We start from the raw sequence: 14,863 nt of genomic DNA, 5'->3' as shown, positions 1-14,863 counted from the left end.
CTTATCGATAGCAAAAATGAGTCGGCCCTCCCTCCCAAGCCTGAGTGGCCTTGGGTGACGACTTGCTCGTCATCCCATGTCCCATCAGACCGTACCTGTTTTGTTTCCTTTTAGTCTTCTTCTTCTTGTTCTTGTTCTTCGGCGACGGCGACGGCGACGGCGGCTGCTTCTTTCTTCCTCGTCCCCCTTTCTTCTTCGTATCCCCTGTTCCTCCTCGCTTCCTCGTCTTACCCCCCCCCCCGACCCCCTCCCATGCCATGGCCAAAGCTGCCAGGGCCCAGTGAGGCACAAGGCTGATGGATGCCATGGACCGTCGGTTCCCGCCCTCGCCCACGGTCGGCGGCCGTGAACGGGCTTGAAACAGGCTAGCGGACAGGCCCAACGCAGAGTTTGTGCCCCGGGCGTCAGGCCATGCACTTTGTGGCCGGGCTTGGGGGTTCTTTTATTCTAGAAGGCCGCTAGCATGACAAGTGTGTGTCCCCAACCCCCCTTGCACGGCATACCCGTCGCCCGCTCCCCCAGCCGTCGTCGTCACAACCTCAGGCATAACCAAACGCACACGCCCACACCAATCCCACCGTCAATGCATGCACCATGACGCTAGAAGACGGCCTACCTATGTACAACTTGCGACGGCTTTTGCTTCGGTGCTGTCCATAGGCCGTCGTGGCCTCTGGACGCCCTCGACGCTACTCGCTGATAAAACTATTTCCCCCGGCTTGGCCCTGCATGCGCCCAGCACTGTTCGCATGATCCGAACCACCAGCTGCCAGCCTGTGTAAACGCCCGCCGCCGTCATCTGGATGCTTGGCGGGGCCGAGTTTGGGTGCATGGTGAAGTGGTAGTGTATCGTCGCAGCAGCCGTCTGGGTATGGATATGGGTATGGGCATGGGCATGGGCATGAGCATGTACGCCTGCTATATCTATGCGTGGACGTGCACGCTGTGCATTGTCCAGACAGACGTACTCTACTTACTCTCTCCAAGTAAGTAAGCAGGCCAGGCCACCAACCACCCATCCACGACCATGACACGACCATGACACGGCTTCTCTTCCCTAGGCCTTCGAGAAGCCTTCCTATCTAGGTATCCTTGAATTTCCCACCTGTTCGCCAACCGCGACTCATGCCACCGCTGCACATGACGACACCCTTTCACTGCACGCCCAGCCTCACCACCGCCTCTTCTCCTCCAGCCCCGCCATGGCTGTCCTTGCCTCGCTAGCCAGGGCGTTCCCGTCCAGCCTACCGCACCTTTTTTTTTCCTCGCATCCGTCACATGACCATCACCTGGCCCCTTGCACCCACACACACACACACACACCGTCCTCGTGCCTGTGCCTGCAATCCTCCTTTTTCTTCTTCCCTGCCTTGCTTTTGGCTTCGCGGCCATGGTCCCGCTCGCCGGTGGATGGATGGATCCAGCACGCGACTTTCTGATCGCCCGGGACCGCTGATCGCTGCCTCGAACCCAAACCCACCAAGGGGCATCCAAAGCCGTTCCATGTCGCAACCACCACCATGCCCACCAGTCATGAACCATGGTTCCAGATGCCCTCCCCACCCACACGTTTGCTCTCCTCGTCTCTCCTCTCCCCATCGCCTGCCCTTTCTTCGCGCTCACGCTAGCGCTCAAGCAGAAGCTCGTCTCAGGAAACATGCACCCGTCATCCGTTCAATTTCGGCACTGCAACGGGCAAATTTTGGCCTGCACCCAGCCCTGTTGTCCACGCCATGCCCGTTCACCCACTGCCTGGGTGCCCCCAAAAGCACACCGTTGCATCGCCGTTGCCGCCTACCCTGGAACATGACCTGAAGCGTTGCAGTGCGTGCATGCTTTTTGGTCGATAAAACCCATCCAACAATGGCATATCGAGTCGCGCGCGCCTCGCAACACCCCCGGTGTGCCACTTGCATCAAAAACCACGACTCGTTCGGCACAATGCAATGAGTTCTGCACTGAATTTCTCCCAGACCCTGCCCGGCGTATTGCAGCCGAAACAGTCTTTGTGCCTTACATGCTACACTGGTCCCACGCCCTCTGCGCTAGACTATCAATAGCTTCAAGGACCACGCTTGCCCAAATATCGCCGATCGAGTAGTTCGCTGCCAGTTCATCGGAACTTAATCAGGAAGTTAACCGCTTAACTGACCGAATCCGTTCATGCCCCCAAATTCGCGCACCAACACCGCGATTCATGCATCTACTACCTCGGATACCAATGCCGGCATTCCCCGTACACAACGAAACATGTCGTCAACGGCGTCGATAGGTCTAGACTAGGAAATCCACGACTGCCATAATTGTCGGACCGTCGTCAGAGGGGGTTACCCTTGTAACGAACGACATGATGAGACAGCGGCCGGCACGTGTGTTTAGGGGAGTATTTTTAGGGCTGTGCGGCCTCAGGATCCAGGCGGAAACTGGCCATTTCGCTCGTTGAAACTAACAGGCGACAACAATCCGAATACTATCCTCCAGTCTGATGATCAAGGCTACCCACATCACTCCAGCTCGACCAACAACAGACCAAGCCTATCGTTTTTTAACGTTATTGTAGTTTCATCGACCCACCACTTGTCCTCTATGTTTGTCGTAGTGCCCAGTTGTTCCATGGAGGCGGTGTCACGCAGCGCCACAAAAGCCGCACTACTTTCAAGCCACGACAAGGCCATGTTAGTCTGACAATTCCCCTAAGATTCCGCCTCAAGACGCCCCGGTCGCCTGGCTCTCGCTCCGTAATCTATCTTGGAGGCACTGCAAAATCTCTCTACTCTGCTAAGCCCACAAGCGTCGCTTCCCTTTTCAGCGCCGTCGCTCTGTTAGTCTCCATCTTCACCGGAAGAGAAACTACGCCAGGAACGTTCATGTAGGTCTGCGTGATGCAGGGCCCCGCCCACCTGGCCTATCTATCTACACCGCTTCTCACCGCCTAGACTAGACGACCTACTTTTACTTACTTGGACTTTCCATGTGTTTCTCTGCATGCTCTCCACTAAGCTGGAAACGATACCCTCGCTACCGGAAATGTCCATTTTTTGTCACGTTGATGTCGCTGCTGCTAGTTGCCGCTTGTGCATGTCATGCGAGGTCTTTGCTAGAAGCTGGGACGTATATTGTGGCTGCATGTAGTATCAGCTTGGTATCTGAGAGAGGCGTTGAGGCTGGGTTACACCGCCTTAGAGGTGTACACCGCTTGGATATTGAGGAGAGAGAGAGAGAGAAGAGCGTGACTGAGCGTTTGCAGTCCTCGTCTCTTGTGAGATGATTGAGTGTCTAATTGCAATTTCTGATTTCTGGACCTTTTTCTCGTAGTGTTTTTCCCCATATTGCAAATTCGGATAATGGAAGAAACGATTTCCCATATTGATAACCTTCCTGAATAAAAAGTAGCATAGAGAATATCAAACTACACGTTTACACCACGACTCACTCCCATCCTGTTCTACCCACTCTCCTAGCCACTACAAATCCTCAACTATAGTCCCAACAAACAAACAACTCAACACCACAATCTCAAACCCTGCAAGCCGAATACTCGTACATGATCAAATGCGACATTAGGCATTCATATCCACGGCCACGTATCAACTACATATTCTCCACATCTCAAATACCCTTGCTTCTAGTCTAGCTCGATTACACTTGCCTCTACCCCCCATCTCGGTCACACTTGCTTCAACCCCAACACCCTCGTATCGCAACAAGGTACGGTGATCGCGATGCAGCAGAGTAGAGATGCACTCATCGTTTTAGTCAGATACATGATTGGACTTCAGACCATACGAGCATGAACTTGCTCAGTGGATGTAATGTAATATTCAACACTTCGAACATCATCTCTTCAAAACAAAAGTATACCATCACCATATACTAAAGAATACCCCAACAACATCACCTTCTTATCACTCATCGTCTTTTCCATCTCTATAATCTCCAAGTACCTAAATCCAAACATACCCAAACGCGTTAGGAATCCAGACCATTCTATACTTGTACTAACACAACCCATGCCCCCCATGTCCCAGTAGCACAGGTAAACACTATATGTACACATATTACACCGAGAAACTAGGACGGAAATCCACATCGTCAACCTTCTCTACAATCTCATACTCTTAACGACCCACCCAAAATCACGCAAAAAGCCATGGATGGATACAAAGTGGAGGGGAAATAGTGTTTATGGTCCACTCGGGCGCGTCGGAAAGAAGTGTCTAGAACAACGAAACAGATGAGGGTGAAGAGAGTAAAGGGGGAGTGTAGAATATGCATGCATGCTTCGATACGTACATACATACATACATACATACATACATACAGACAAGAAAAAGAAAAGAAAAGCGCATGAGGATGTAGAGGTAATGCAGGTATGCATGCATGACTGTTTGAATAGCATCAAGGAGGCTTGCATATTCTGCAGCAAGGAGGATGAAGAAAGAGATGTAGGAAGTCCTGCAAAGCAGCCAAGGAGGGCAAAGGGGCATGTTGATGCTATGAAAGTGAAATATGCATGCATGACAGTTGGAATGCTACGAGTCTCGTTCTCTCGATACACCCCGCTGATGCATCGCATGGGCAAGACGAAAGACGAAGAAGAAGTTGACATGTAAAGAATCCCACAGAACAAGTCATGCTACTGCTACGATGAAGTGAATTGAACCCAGCCATACCATGCTGATGCCATCCCATGTCATACCCATACCATACTATGCTTACCAAACCCTTAGTACCAAAAAGAAAGACCCTCCTCAAATCTACTACTCCTCAACATCCACAACCTTCTCCTTCGCCTGCGCGAAGAAAACTCGGGCTGTTCCAGACCCAATATTCCTGATACTATACGTATTCCCTAAATGCAACAAAGAGAACAAATTAGCCAACAGTCTTGAGAAAAAAAATACCTCATGTGATGTACAGAAATGGAAAACCAGCGGGGCCAATCAACGCGCGAAACGCGGTATATTGTGACCGGCAAGCGCGTCAAGAGCGCAAAACATCAACAACAACGGGAGTGATGGAAAAAGGGGAGGCGAGAACGAAAACGGGGCTGCGAAAAAAACTGGGGTGGGGGCAGCTGCAAAGCAAAGAAACAATAACAGCCAAAGGCGTTCTCTGTTCGTTGCGTTGTTGAGGAGAGAGAGCCCACACAACGCGCGCGGTAGCCGCCTCAAACGACAGGTACTTTCGTTTGCGCAGCAGCCAGCAGTCGAATCGGAGGAAAAGGTCCAGCCAAGCCAAGGGCACACAACGCTACTCGCGTTCTCCAACTGGGGGCTGTACAAAGGGTAAAACGCAGCATGCAAGTGAGGTACCCACGCCCCCATGCACCACGCACACAACGGCAGTAGCTCCGCATGTGACGAGAATAGGCGCCCTCTCGCTTGGCCCCCACATGATGGGTCCGCTCGCTGCTGTTATGTGTTCCTGGGGACCGTGTGACGTTGCAGGGCAGGAGAGAGAGAGCGCGTAAGTGCGAAGGAAAAAAGAAGTGGCCCAATGTGCATCACGTTTGCTCTAGCGTCGAGAATAAAGTGACGGCGCGTTGTGCAGAAAGAGAGTGAACGCGCAAAGGGCGGGAAAACAGAAAAAAAGCAAAAAACAACAACAAACGGAACAGAACTACTGAAAAGGAACGGTGTGTGGGGAACGATTGAGAAAGGAAGAAGATAAAGTCAAAACGTACCTCGAGGCACTTGCCAGATGCCATGTTTGTGGATCGTGAATTCGTTCTCGTGAACACGGACCTCGACGGTACCCGATTGCACATTGAAGACCATGTGCATAAATCGCGAGTTCTTTGTGCGCTTCATCTGGTCGGGGCCCAGCTCAATAAGTCCCCAATTGAAAAAGGAGCCGCTCGAGCCAATCTTTGCGAATTTGAATCCGCCGTCGCCGACTTCTCGCGGTTGGATCCCCTTCTCCGCCCATGCAATATCTGTGATCAAAAGTCAGCAAAAAGACTCATTGTGCTTGCACAGAGTTGGACTTGCCGTCTTCAATAATCTCATCAGAGGTACTGTTAATAACTGGATCGTAGCCTTTGTAGTTGCCCACGAGCCTGCCATCCTTCTCCTCCCAAGGATCCAGCTCAATCTCTTCTTCTTCAACCATTGTGAGCCTCTTCTTCTTGCTCTTGGGTCCGTACTTCCTGTTCTGTCTCCGTGTTTCTTCTACTGCAGCGCTCTTCACAATCGATGTCATGCTACCGTCAACGTCGTAAGAAATGTGATCATTCTTCCAGAAATCAATTGGTGCAACCCGATGCCTGCCTGTTCGTCCAACACGAGCAACATTTTCTGGATCTATCTCCCGGAAGACGGAGAGATGGCGTCCTCGTCCAAATCTTGAGCCGGCTGACGTAGTTGACATCTGATCGATATCTTGCTTGCTCAGGGGATTTCCGTATACGTCCACAAGTTTGCCAGCGGCATCATCAACCAAAGACGTCTTCTCTTTTGGTTTCGCTTTTGAGCTCTCCTTTGTCTTTGGCGCTGGTTTGGTCTTAGGTTCGGCGGCTGGTGGTTTGTTCTTAGGCTCGGTGTTGGCTTTGGGTCTGCCAGGAGGTTTGCCAGGCTTTTTGAACGTTCCTTCATTTTTCTCTTTCGCAGCAGCATTCTTTGCCGGTTTTGATACCACTGTATTCTCCTTCTCTGCAACAGGCTGTGCGCGCGGCGGGCGCCCTCGACGTTTCGGTGCCACTGGTGCTTCGTCGATTTGCTCAGATTCGTCCAAGGTAGTGTCGGCAGGTAGTTCGCTAGTACTGGCTTCTAGTTCACTGATATCAGAGACACGTTGAGATCTCCGTCGCTGGACAGTAGATGCAGGCCCATTCTTCTTGCCCTTGAGGGACTCTGATGCCTGTGCCCCAGGTCCGCGCTTCCGTGGCTTCTCTGGGTCATCCACAGCGTCGCTTTTGCGCTTTCTGCCCCTCTTGCCTGGCTGTTTAACAGGTTCTGTGACAATTTCCGACTCTTCCTCGTCAACCAATTCCTCAACAGCCTCCTCGACAGCCTCCACATCAGCCATTGATTCTTCTCCAATCTGTGCAACAAAACTCTCTTCTGCAAAAATGGCGGATTCCTCATTTGCCATGAGTTCTTGCTGGACCATGCTCTCTTCCATCATCGCACTCGGTTCTGGAAGTGGGGATTCTTCACCATCCTCGGGGATATCGTACACATCTGAACGTTTTCCGCGTCGCGCACCTGATCCACTCAGCGCCGGGGTTTCTTCCAGGCTGGACTCGTCTTGCTCGAAATCAAGCCGCCTTGCAATCGGATGTGATGAAGCACGAATGGGACTAGAAGGGGCGGCCGAACTTCCTCTTGGCACCATGGAAGATTGTCGTCGCGGCGAAGAACCAAGGTGAGTCTTTTTGGGCGAGCGTGATCGAGGCGGAGGGAGGTTTGTTCGATTGCTGCGCAGGAGTTGGTTGGATGTGGTAAAGTCTGGGATGGAGCCTGGTTGCAGTGTCAGAACACACTATTTTGCACGCGCAATATGGCCCTGGACGAGCGCTGTGGAACAAACGCACTTTCCTGCAACTCCATCGATTCTGATCCTGTCGCGTTTCCACTGCGCTTGGGTGGAGACTTCTCGGGAGACGAGAAAATGCCAGAAATCGGTTCGAGACCATGTTCGTCGTAAACACCCTTATCTGCCAAAGTGATACCCGTCTTTCTGCGCAATGTTAGTATGCGCGCGCAAAATCGCAAAGTGCATTTACGTGCCTTCCTTGCACGCCGACGTTATAGTAATTATTTTCGCGATTTTCGCGCTTCTTCGGGGGCGCCATTTTGTTAGGGAGTGAGTGGTGGTACCGAGCACGCGTGTTGCTGCGATTGACGCGTCGATGGTGGTGTGTCGAGTCGTGGGCGCCGTTGGTTGAACATATGTTGTTTGGGCTTGGGTGGGATGTAAACGAACATACGCGGGCGTACCTGGGCTTGGCGAACGTCAACGCAGATAGTGCACAACCACAAGCATGGGCGTAAGAATACCATTAGGCCATTGCTACTAAGAGATGAAATATGACATAATCGCATGTTGCCGATATCTCAATCGCAAGCTCTCCAATATACAGCTTACCGCGAACCCTAACCATGCACCACATCACGCCATTTCCCATTCCCATTCCAACCACTCTCTCCCTCGCATAGGCTACCCAGTTTGCCCGTTGTAGCTCCGTGCCCCCCACACATTCCTTGAGTACTGCATGTCAACTATCCTGTACACACGTTAACCTGGCTTAGCGCACGTCCATCACGGTGCACGAGATTGGCGCGGGTATAAGTTGAGGAGCCCACCCAATCGTGGGGACTTTTCTCGTGTCTTTATTCAACCTCAGTCAGAGTCTTTGGCTGCTCAGCCACAACCCAAAGACTAGCCATCCGCCAAAAGAGACGTCGCTCTCCTACAGTCACAGTCCACGTGCAGACCACGCACTGCTCCATTCATTGCTCGCGTAAGGATCCGCTCTCCTATCCACCCACTTTTGTATCTCCCACCAAACGCTCTTCCTGGATCAAGACTTTTCCGATAACCAACTCTCTTGACAGAACTGCCAACTCAGGAAAAGGCCGTCCAATCATGCCCGGGCGACGATATGCTTTTCGTGAAGCGTCGAAAAACGGCAGCGAGCCGCAGAATGAAAATATACAAGAAAGGAAATCGTAATCATGTCGATGATTCGTCACAGCCTGGGCGCAATCTCTGCTACCCTAATCCCGACCTGCCGTCACAGTTGCATGAAGGCAGGCTGGTGCATCGAAACTCATTCTAGATCAAAACATCGACGGTACCTCGAACCACTCTAGTTGGGGCAGGCGCTCTGGACGTGGCCAGGCTGCTTGCAGCGGTAGCACACACGCTCAGAAGATGTCTCCTGGGGGCAGTCACGAGACAGATGACCAACCTCGCCACCTAAACAAAGTCAGTGACAGTCACTCTTTGTGGGCCGTATCCACTTACAGTTGTAGCACTTCTGGCCCTGGGTGCAGTCACGGCTCATGTGACCGAAACCGCCGCACGAATAGCAGGTGGTCTGGCGAGCACCACCGTAACCACCGGCACCGCCGCCGTAGCCACCACGACCTCCTCCAAAGCCACCGTTGCCGTAGCCGCCTCCCTGGGAGCAGTTGCGGGCAATGTGACCGACCTGGCCGCACTTGTAGCACTCCTGGCTGCCGCCACCACGGCCTCCCATTGGGGCACCGCCGTCCTTGGTGCACTCACGAGAGATGTGTCCAGTGCCGCCGCAGCGATAGCAAGTCTTCTCAGCCTGAGGAGAACTGCACTCACGGCTAACGTGACCCTTCTCGCCACAGTTATAGCAGGTTGGGGTGCCCTTGGTAGGGCACTCGGCAGCGCGGTGAGACGCATCGCCACCTGCACATTGTTAGCAAAAGGCGCGTACAGCGTATCAACGTGCAAATGACGGCTCAAAGGACAGAAATGGTGACTGAGTTTGTTGCTCAAGAAAGCGACTGGTATCTTGCCCATTCGGTGTACAAGAAAATCCAGGGCTCGCTAAGTCGACCATTGCGGGGTCACAGTGGCGAGGGTGCCGTTTGGTAACGTTGGTAATATTCAACTTACAGTTGTAGCAGCCACGGCCGCCGGCGCCAGCAGCAGGAGCGGGTGCTTGGTATTCCATATTTGAGTTCGAGGAAGAGACCTATGCTTGTCAGATATTACTTCGCAGTCGCATGGCACATGGTGCGGGCATTGCTCTTACTGGAAGTGTCGTACGAGTAATGGAGGGAGTGACGTTGAAAGACGGTGTCTTCTGGTAAGTGATTCAAAGGGTCGTTTGAATCGTACTGGCACCAATTGATGAGTTTGGATCGTTGTAGGAAGAACCGAGGGGCACCACCAGGGCAGAGAAAATATGTGCCCGCGGTTGTGTTTGCGCTAGTCTAAGCGAAATGCGGTCTAGCTCGTCGTTTGCTCCTTCCCAGTGTGTGGGTCGGGATGCTCGTTGGAATGAGGGACCGTTTTTATTATGGTTTGCGTGCGGAAAGGGCCCGGAGCGACTGTCTTCGGTCCGCGCCACGGCCTGCTGAGGGCTAGATCCCCGCGTGATTGGGGCGACTTCTCGAAGTCCAGCTCGACGTCATTGGAGAGGGCAACATCGCTTGACAGGCCTCGTGCAGATCTCCGGCTGTTCATGCAGCTAACCGGGCAGAGATAGATCGTGCAACCCATCGCACACGTGGTGGCATGATATGCGAATAATACTATCGCCGCCGAAAAGGGCCGAGCGGGTCGATGCACCCATCCGTCAGACGCAATCGTGGGTGTGTTGGATGAGGCTGCTCAAGCAAGAGGCTGCATCTGCCTGTGTCAAAGGCTCACATTTTGTCGTCTGGTAGCACAAAGTGTGTCTTGATCTATCATAATAATTGACTGCCCACTATGCCACTACCGCAGACTCAGTAACTCCAAAGGGTCAAGTACATGCATGAGTATGGGCATTGGGATCTCAAGCAATGCTCGTAGTCTACAATGCCATAGCAACAATTCTGGCAATCCAACCGCTTTTGTTGCATAATGGGTGATACTGGTAGGGCGTTGAATTGCTATGGATGCACCCAGAGTCTTCTCTTAGTAGGTGGAAGGAACTCATGACATGGCTGATTTGATACTGCGAGTTGAATGCTGCTGGGAATTTCCTGGTTGATCTGTGAAGAGTATCGCTTTGCCGCAATACAAAATGACGACCAGATTGCATACCACGGAACACCAGTTCTGAAGTTCTGCGCGTGAAGTTCTCAAAGTGCAGAAAGCCATACCAGAAAAAGTGTGTAGGCCCGATACCTACGTCAAGGGTCTAGAAGCATGTCTAGTGTACCCTCTCCACCCCAAAGAACCCCACTGGTACCGATCCACGCCGATCTGAAATCCTCCTTCACCCTCGCCGTCGTTCCAATCATAGTTTTCATAATATGGATTACCAAATCTTTTGTGCTTCCATCAAATCAAGCAACAAACTTGACATCGGGCTTGTGGTTTAGTGGTATAATACTCCCTTAGCATCAGTTCTTCCGCCTTCAAAAGCGCAAGAGTAAGCCTGGGAGTGGTCCGGGGTTCGATTCCCCGCGAGTCCATTTGATTTTTTTGCATCTATGATGGACTTCCCATAGTCCCCTAGGTGGTGAGTTAGTGAGCTCCTTTTTTTGCACCACGGTAAGCATCTGGTCTGTGCGCTACACCTTATCACGTTAAGGTTAAGGGGACTTCATCAATGCAATCCCGAGTCGAGAGAACAGCCCTAGAGGTTTTCCTTGAATCAGTACAAAGTATCTCTTTTTCCACATATGCTCGCTCTACAGCACCACTCCCCAAAGCAAAGCGACTGTGGAATCGGACGTGATCTAAGCCTTGGTTAGATGGATGATATGCCGAAAGAGGAAAAAATGTCAGAATGATCTGCACCGAGTGCGTGGCTAGATATCTTAATTTGCGCGCCGTATCATGAATACACAACTGCCGTGGCCCTATGTACAACGGTCCCTAATATCTCAACAATCCGGGCCAAGGGTCGCTCGCGTGCCAAAGTTCCTTGTGATCCTATTTTTGTTTGTTTCTTCCACCTTGCCGATCCGAGCAACAAAAGTTAGCGCTGGGGCCTCGGGCAGCTTGCATCGGTATCGGGTCCGTAGTACGCAGAACAAAGTTACCTCATTTCCATCAACACTGCCCACACCAGCCAAATATCAGGGAACACACACAAACAGCTCGTAGAAAAGACTTTTTGGCAACAATCCTGTATTCTAATAAGCTGTCACAATGTTCATTGTGGTTCCTCGGTATTGGGGCAAGACACGTCCGTCAGGCGTCCGTATCGCCATTTGAAACGACGGCGGTCAACGGTTTTATCGGCAATGATGGAACTTTGAATAACATTCTGCCCAGCCATTAGAACGAACGTACCAATGGGCAGCATGGCAGGAAAAGTGCCATACAGGAGAAAACAGTCCGGTAATTTTGAAAACAAAGCGCCGATGATCTCACTACCAAGAAAAAGATCATCCGGCAGTAGAAGAGCCGTGAATTCTGCATGCGCATCCATGCATGCACGGTGTGAGAGAGGAGCAGGCATCTTACATATCATCTGGTCCGAACTAGGAACTCCAAAATTGGGATCATTAATGTTTCTTGCTTACGCGAAGCGCGGACGCTAGCAAGATCCGCGCCTCCATCAGGAAATAAGCCAGGGGCATCTTCTTGGCTGAGGGAAAGCCATAGTGCCCCTAAACCTTTAAAGGACAATCATACTTTGTAATAGCACCGCAAATAATATTGATAACGACGTATCCTCGCAATACCTACAGTTCTGGCAATAGAGGGCTTACTGTATCTCTTAACTCAACTGTCTACAAACGTAGTTGCAAACTTCACTGTAACAAAAGACATCTGGCACATGTCAACTGACTGTGTAACCAGACGTACCCGCATGTAGTGACTTCATGACTTTAATCAACGTTATCTGTGCCTCAGGTCAGCCATTGCAACATCTGACACACGCTGGGGGCCGAGCCATCCACAGCCAAGCACGCTACACGCCGAATCGGCATCGATATTGATTTTTATCCCCCGAACCCTGGGTAAAGCCTGTCCATTCTTGGCTGTGCGCAAATGGATATATATCACAAGTACTCGGTCATGCGGTAACCTTTGCTTCTTGGTTACCCTTCCACCACCCTCTTTGTTCCGTCCAAGGGGTCTATCACTCGTTTAAGTATCGCCTTTTTTGCATCATACATAATATCGGTCGATCATTCACCCACACACTCGCTTGTTCTCTCCTTGCCGCGCTTGAGTTTGAGACGGTCGGTCGCTTTAAATCAATTCGGATCATGCGTTTCACAGAGTTGTCCGCAGCGCTGCTGCTGGCGCCTCTTGTGGCTGCTCATGGTGGTGGTCATACCCCAAAGATAGTTGGATCTGGGTCGAAAGACATTGGTAAACTAAGGAGTAGGAACATCCTCGACAGTCGGGCTCCCAGGGTTGCTGGTCCTGAAAAGGCTCTCAGCAAGCGTCAAGGCGGCGCTGATGGTCGATGTGGAGCTGAACATGGTAATGCAAGCTGTGCTGAAGGGTATTGCTGCTCCACAGCAGGTTATTGCGGACAAGGATGTAAGGACTCCGAGTGTCTGGTTGATATGGATAACAGGCTAATGTTATATGTCTGATTAGCGGACTACTGCGCAGCACCAGATTGCCGCTTCCAGTATGGTCCTGCCTGTGATGCCAACCAAGTTCCTACTGGAGGTAGCACCCGCAACACTCCTCGTACGAAGCTTGGCAACCAGCCATATGGTGGCGAAGGCATCTACGATTGCATCGTCCCAAACACTATTGCAATTACTTACGATGACGGTCCATATATCTACACCAGCGGTGTACTCGACCAGTTCGCAGCCTACAATGCCAAAGCGACGTTCTTCGTCACTGGTATCAACATTAATAAAGGTGCAATTGATGACAAGAGCACGCAATGGCCATCTATCATATCTCGTATGATCGCTGAGGGACATCAAGTTGCCAGCCATACTTGGTCTCATCAGGATCTTAGTGCCATTACAAAGGAGCAGCGATACGACCAAATGGTCAGGAATGAAGTGAGTGATGGCACAAGACGAAATCGATTACTCAACTGACTTTGTACTTCTAGATGGCTCTCACAAACATCATTGGTAAATTCCCGACATATATGCGTCCACCATACTCATCTTGCACTGCTGGATCAGGGTGCCAGAAGGATCTTACGGACCTGGGATATGTTGTTTCCTACTTTGATCTTGAGTAAGCACCCTGAAACATGATATTGAAATCACGCGCTGACTTGTCAATTAGCACTGATGGTTAGAGATACTCCATACCTACTCTTATCAACATCAGCCTTGCTAATAGCCATTAGACTATAACAACGTAACACCTGATTTGATTCAGAATTCCAAAAACAGAGTCGGTGCTGCGATCAACCCGAGTAATCCAGCCGAAGACAATTTCCAGGCTATTGCACATGATATCCACCAACAGACGGCACAGAATCTCACAGGCTACATGCTCGATTTGATGACACAAAAGGGATACAGGCTTGTCACATTGGGTGAATGCTTGGGCGACCCAGAGGCAAACTGGTACCGCACTCCCACCAGCCGACCAGCTTCATCGTCTGTGTTCACACCACCTGCTTCTTCTACTGCCTCGGGAGCCGCCAGCGCCACATCTAGCGGCGCTGTCGTCACTCCTACGGCCGTGTCTCCTGACAGTTCTTGCGGCTCCAAGGTGGGCTACACATGTCTCAGTAAGATTGGCAAATATGAAAGGGTCTGACGCTCGCTAACGAATCTAACAGGATTTGCTCAAGGAGAGTGCTGCTCCCAGTATGGCTTCTGTGGAAACACTGCGGATCACTGTGGAACAGGCTGTGACCCTAAATTTGGCAAATGCTCAGTCGCTGGATCTTCGGCGCCTGTCAGCCCCGCGTCTTCAACCGTCAGTGGGTCTACTCGGCCAGCTTCCAGCACTGGGTCCGTTCTTCCAACCCCCAGCCCCTCCAACGGGGTGTCCCAAGATGGTTCGTGTGGTGGTGAAAAAGGCTACACATGTGCCGGCTACTTTGAGGGCGAGTGTTGCTCGCAGTAAGTCTATCTCTTTCTTTTTTTCACCGAGACCATGTAGCTGACCAAGCTTGCATAGATATGGCTGGTGCGGCTCGAGCGCTGACCACTGTGGAACCGGCTGCAACCCTCTTCTTGGTCGATGCGCATCTTCGGCATCTACCCCGATTCCCAGTGTCCCTGCAACTAGCTCAACACGCAGTATGACTACGTCTACTCGCCCAGCGACC

General features: G+C 51.5%; 5 protein-coding genes and 1 non-coding gene across 6 annotated transcripts; 3 read left to right on the top strand and 3 right to left on the bottom strand.

Moving 5' to 3' along the window:
- Window positions 1–799: 799 nt before the first annotated feature.
- On the bottom strand, window positions 800–2,081 carry COCSADRAFT_256266 (uncharacterized protein). The gene has a single exon (XM_007706806.1). The coding sequence runs from the start codon at window positions 1,657–1,659 to the stop codon at window positions 970–972; it is 690 nt and encodes a 229-aa protein (XP_007704996.1). The 5' UTR covers window positions 1,660–2,081; the 3' UTR covers window positions 800–969.
- A 2,266-nt stretch (window positions 2,082–4,347) lies between these two features.
- COCSADRAFT_41092 (uncharacterized protein) lies at window positions 4,348–7,878 on the bottom strand. Its single transcript, XM_007706659.1, has 5 exons — window positions 7,734–7,878; window positions 7,538–7,683; window positions 5,994–7,463; window positions 5,687–5,938; window positions 4,348–4,852 (listed from the first exon to the last, which is right to left on the bottom strand). The coding sequence occupies exons 1-5, from the start codon at window positions 7,796–7,798 to the stop codon at window positions 4,761–4,763; spliced, it is 2,025 nt and encodes a 674-aa protein (XP_007704849.1). The 5' UTR covers window positions 7,799–7,878; the 3' UTR covers window positions 4,348–4,760.
- A 982-nt stretch (window positions 7,879–8,860) lies between these two features.
- COCSADRAFT_256248 (uncharacterized protein) lies at window positions 8,861–9,773 on the top strand. The gene is made up of 2 exons (XM_007706805.1): window positions 8,861–9,338; window positions 9,612–9,773. Exon 1 carries the CDS (start codon window positions 8,881–8,883, stop codon window positions 9,307–9,309), a length of 429 nt encoding a protein of 142 aa, XP_007704995.1. The 5' UTR covers window positions 8,861–8,880; the 3' UTR covers window positions 9,310–9,338; window positions 9,612–9,773.
- A 1,230-nt stretch (window positions 9,774–11,003) lies between these two features.
- On the top strand, window positions 11,004–11,111 carry COCSADRAFT_t87. The gene has a single exon. It is a non-coding gene; the product is annotated as a tRNA-Ala (tRNA).
- Window positions 11,112–11,468: 357 nt separating this feature from the next.
- On the bottom strand, window positions 11,469–12,462 carry COCSADRAFT_347760 (uncharacterized protein; the record flags this gene model as incomplete). The annotated part of the gene is made up of 4 exons (XM_007706804.1): window positions 11,469–12,135; window positions 12,171–12,235; window positions 12,337–12,380; window positions 12,457–12,462. 4 exons carry the CDS (start codon window positions 12,460–12,462, stop codon window positions 11,798–11,800), a joined length of 453 nt encoding a protein of 150 aa, XP_007704994.1. The 3' UTR covers window positions 11,469–11,797.
- A 401-nt stretch (window positions 12,463–12,863) lies between these two features.
- On the top strand, window positions 12,864–14,658 carry COCSADRAFT_101551 (carbohydrate esterase family 4 protein; the record flags this gene model as incomplete). Its single annotated transcript, XM_007706803.1, has 6 exons — window positions 12,864–13,143; window positions 13,204–13,628; window positions 13,682–13,812; window positions 13,864–13,871; window positions 13,928–14,317; window positions 14,369–14,658. The coding sequence occupies 6 exons, from the start codon at window positions 12,864–12,866 to the stop codon at window positions 14,656–14,658; spliced, it is 1,524 nt and encodes a 507-aa protein (XP_007704993.1).
- Window positions 14,659–14,863: the final 205 nt, after the last annotated feature.

The sequence above is a fragment of the Bipolaris sorokiniana genome, assembly GCF_000338995.1.
Source record: "Bipolaris sorokiniana ND90Pr unplaced genomic scaffold COCSAscaffold_17, whole genome shotgun sequence".
In the NCBI taxonomy this organism is placed as follows: Eukaryota; Fungi; Ascomycota; class Dothideomycetes; order Pleosporales; family Pleosporaceae; genus Bipolaris; species Bipolaris sorokiniana.
Note: the sequence above shows the minus strand (reverse complement) of the source record. Positions and strands in the feature narration are given on the sequence as shown.

What these genes read in the sequence shown, in the direction of transcription:
- COCSADRAFT_256266 (XM_007706806.1), bottom strand. Translation starts at nt 1,659, where the DNA reads ATGTTTCCTGAGACGAGCTTCTGCTTGAGCGCTAGCGTGAGCGCGAAG.
- COCSADRAFT_41092 (XM_007706659.1), bottom strand. Translation starts at nt 7,798, where the DNA reads ATGGCGCCCCCGAAGAAGCGCGAAAATCGCGAAAATAATTACTATAAC. An exon ending in TGATGAGATTATTGAAGACG is followed by an intron (nt 5,939 to 5,993) that starts GCAAGTCCAACT and finishes TTTTGATCACAG; the next exon opens with ATATTGCATGGGCGGAGAAG. An exon ending in CATCTGGCAAGTGCCTCGAG is followed by an intron (nt 4,853 to 5,686) that starts GTACGTTTTGAC and finishes TGTTGCATTTAG; the next exon opens with GGAATACGTATAGTATCAGG.
- COCSADRAFT_256248 (XM_007706805.1), top strand. Translation starts at nt 8,881, where the DNA reads ATGTCTCCTGGGGGCAGTCACGAGACAGATGACCAACCTCGCCACCTA.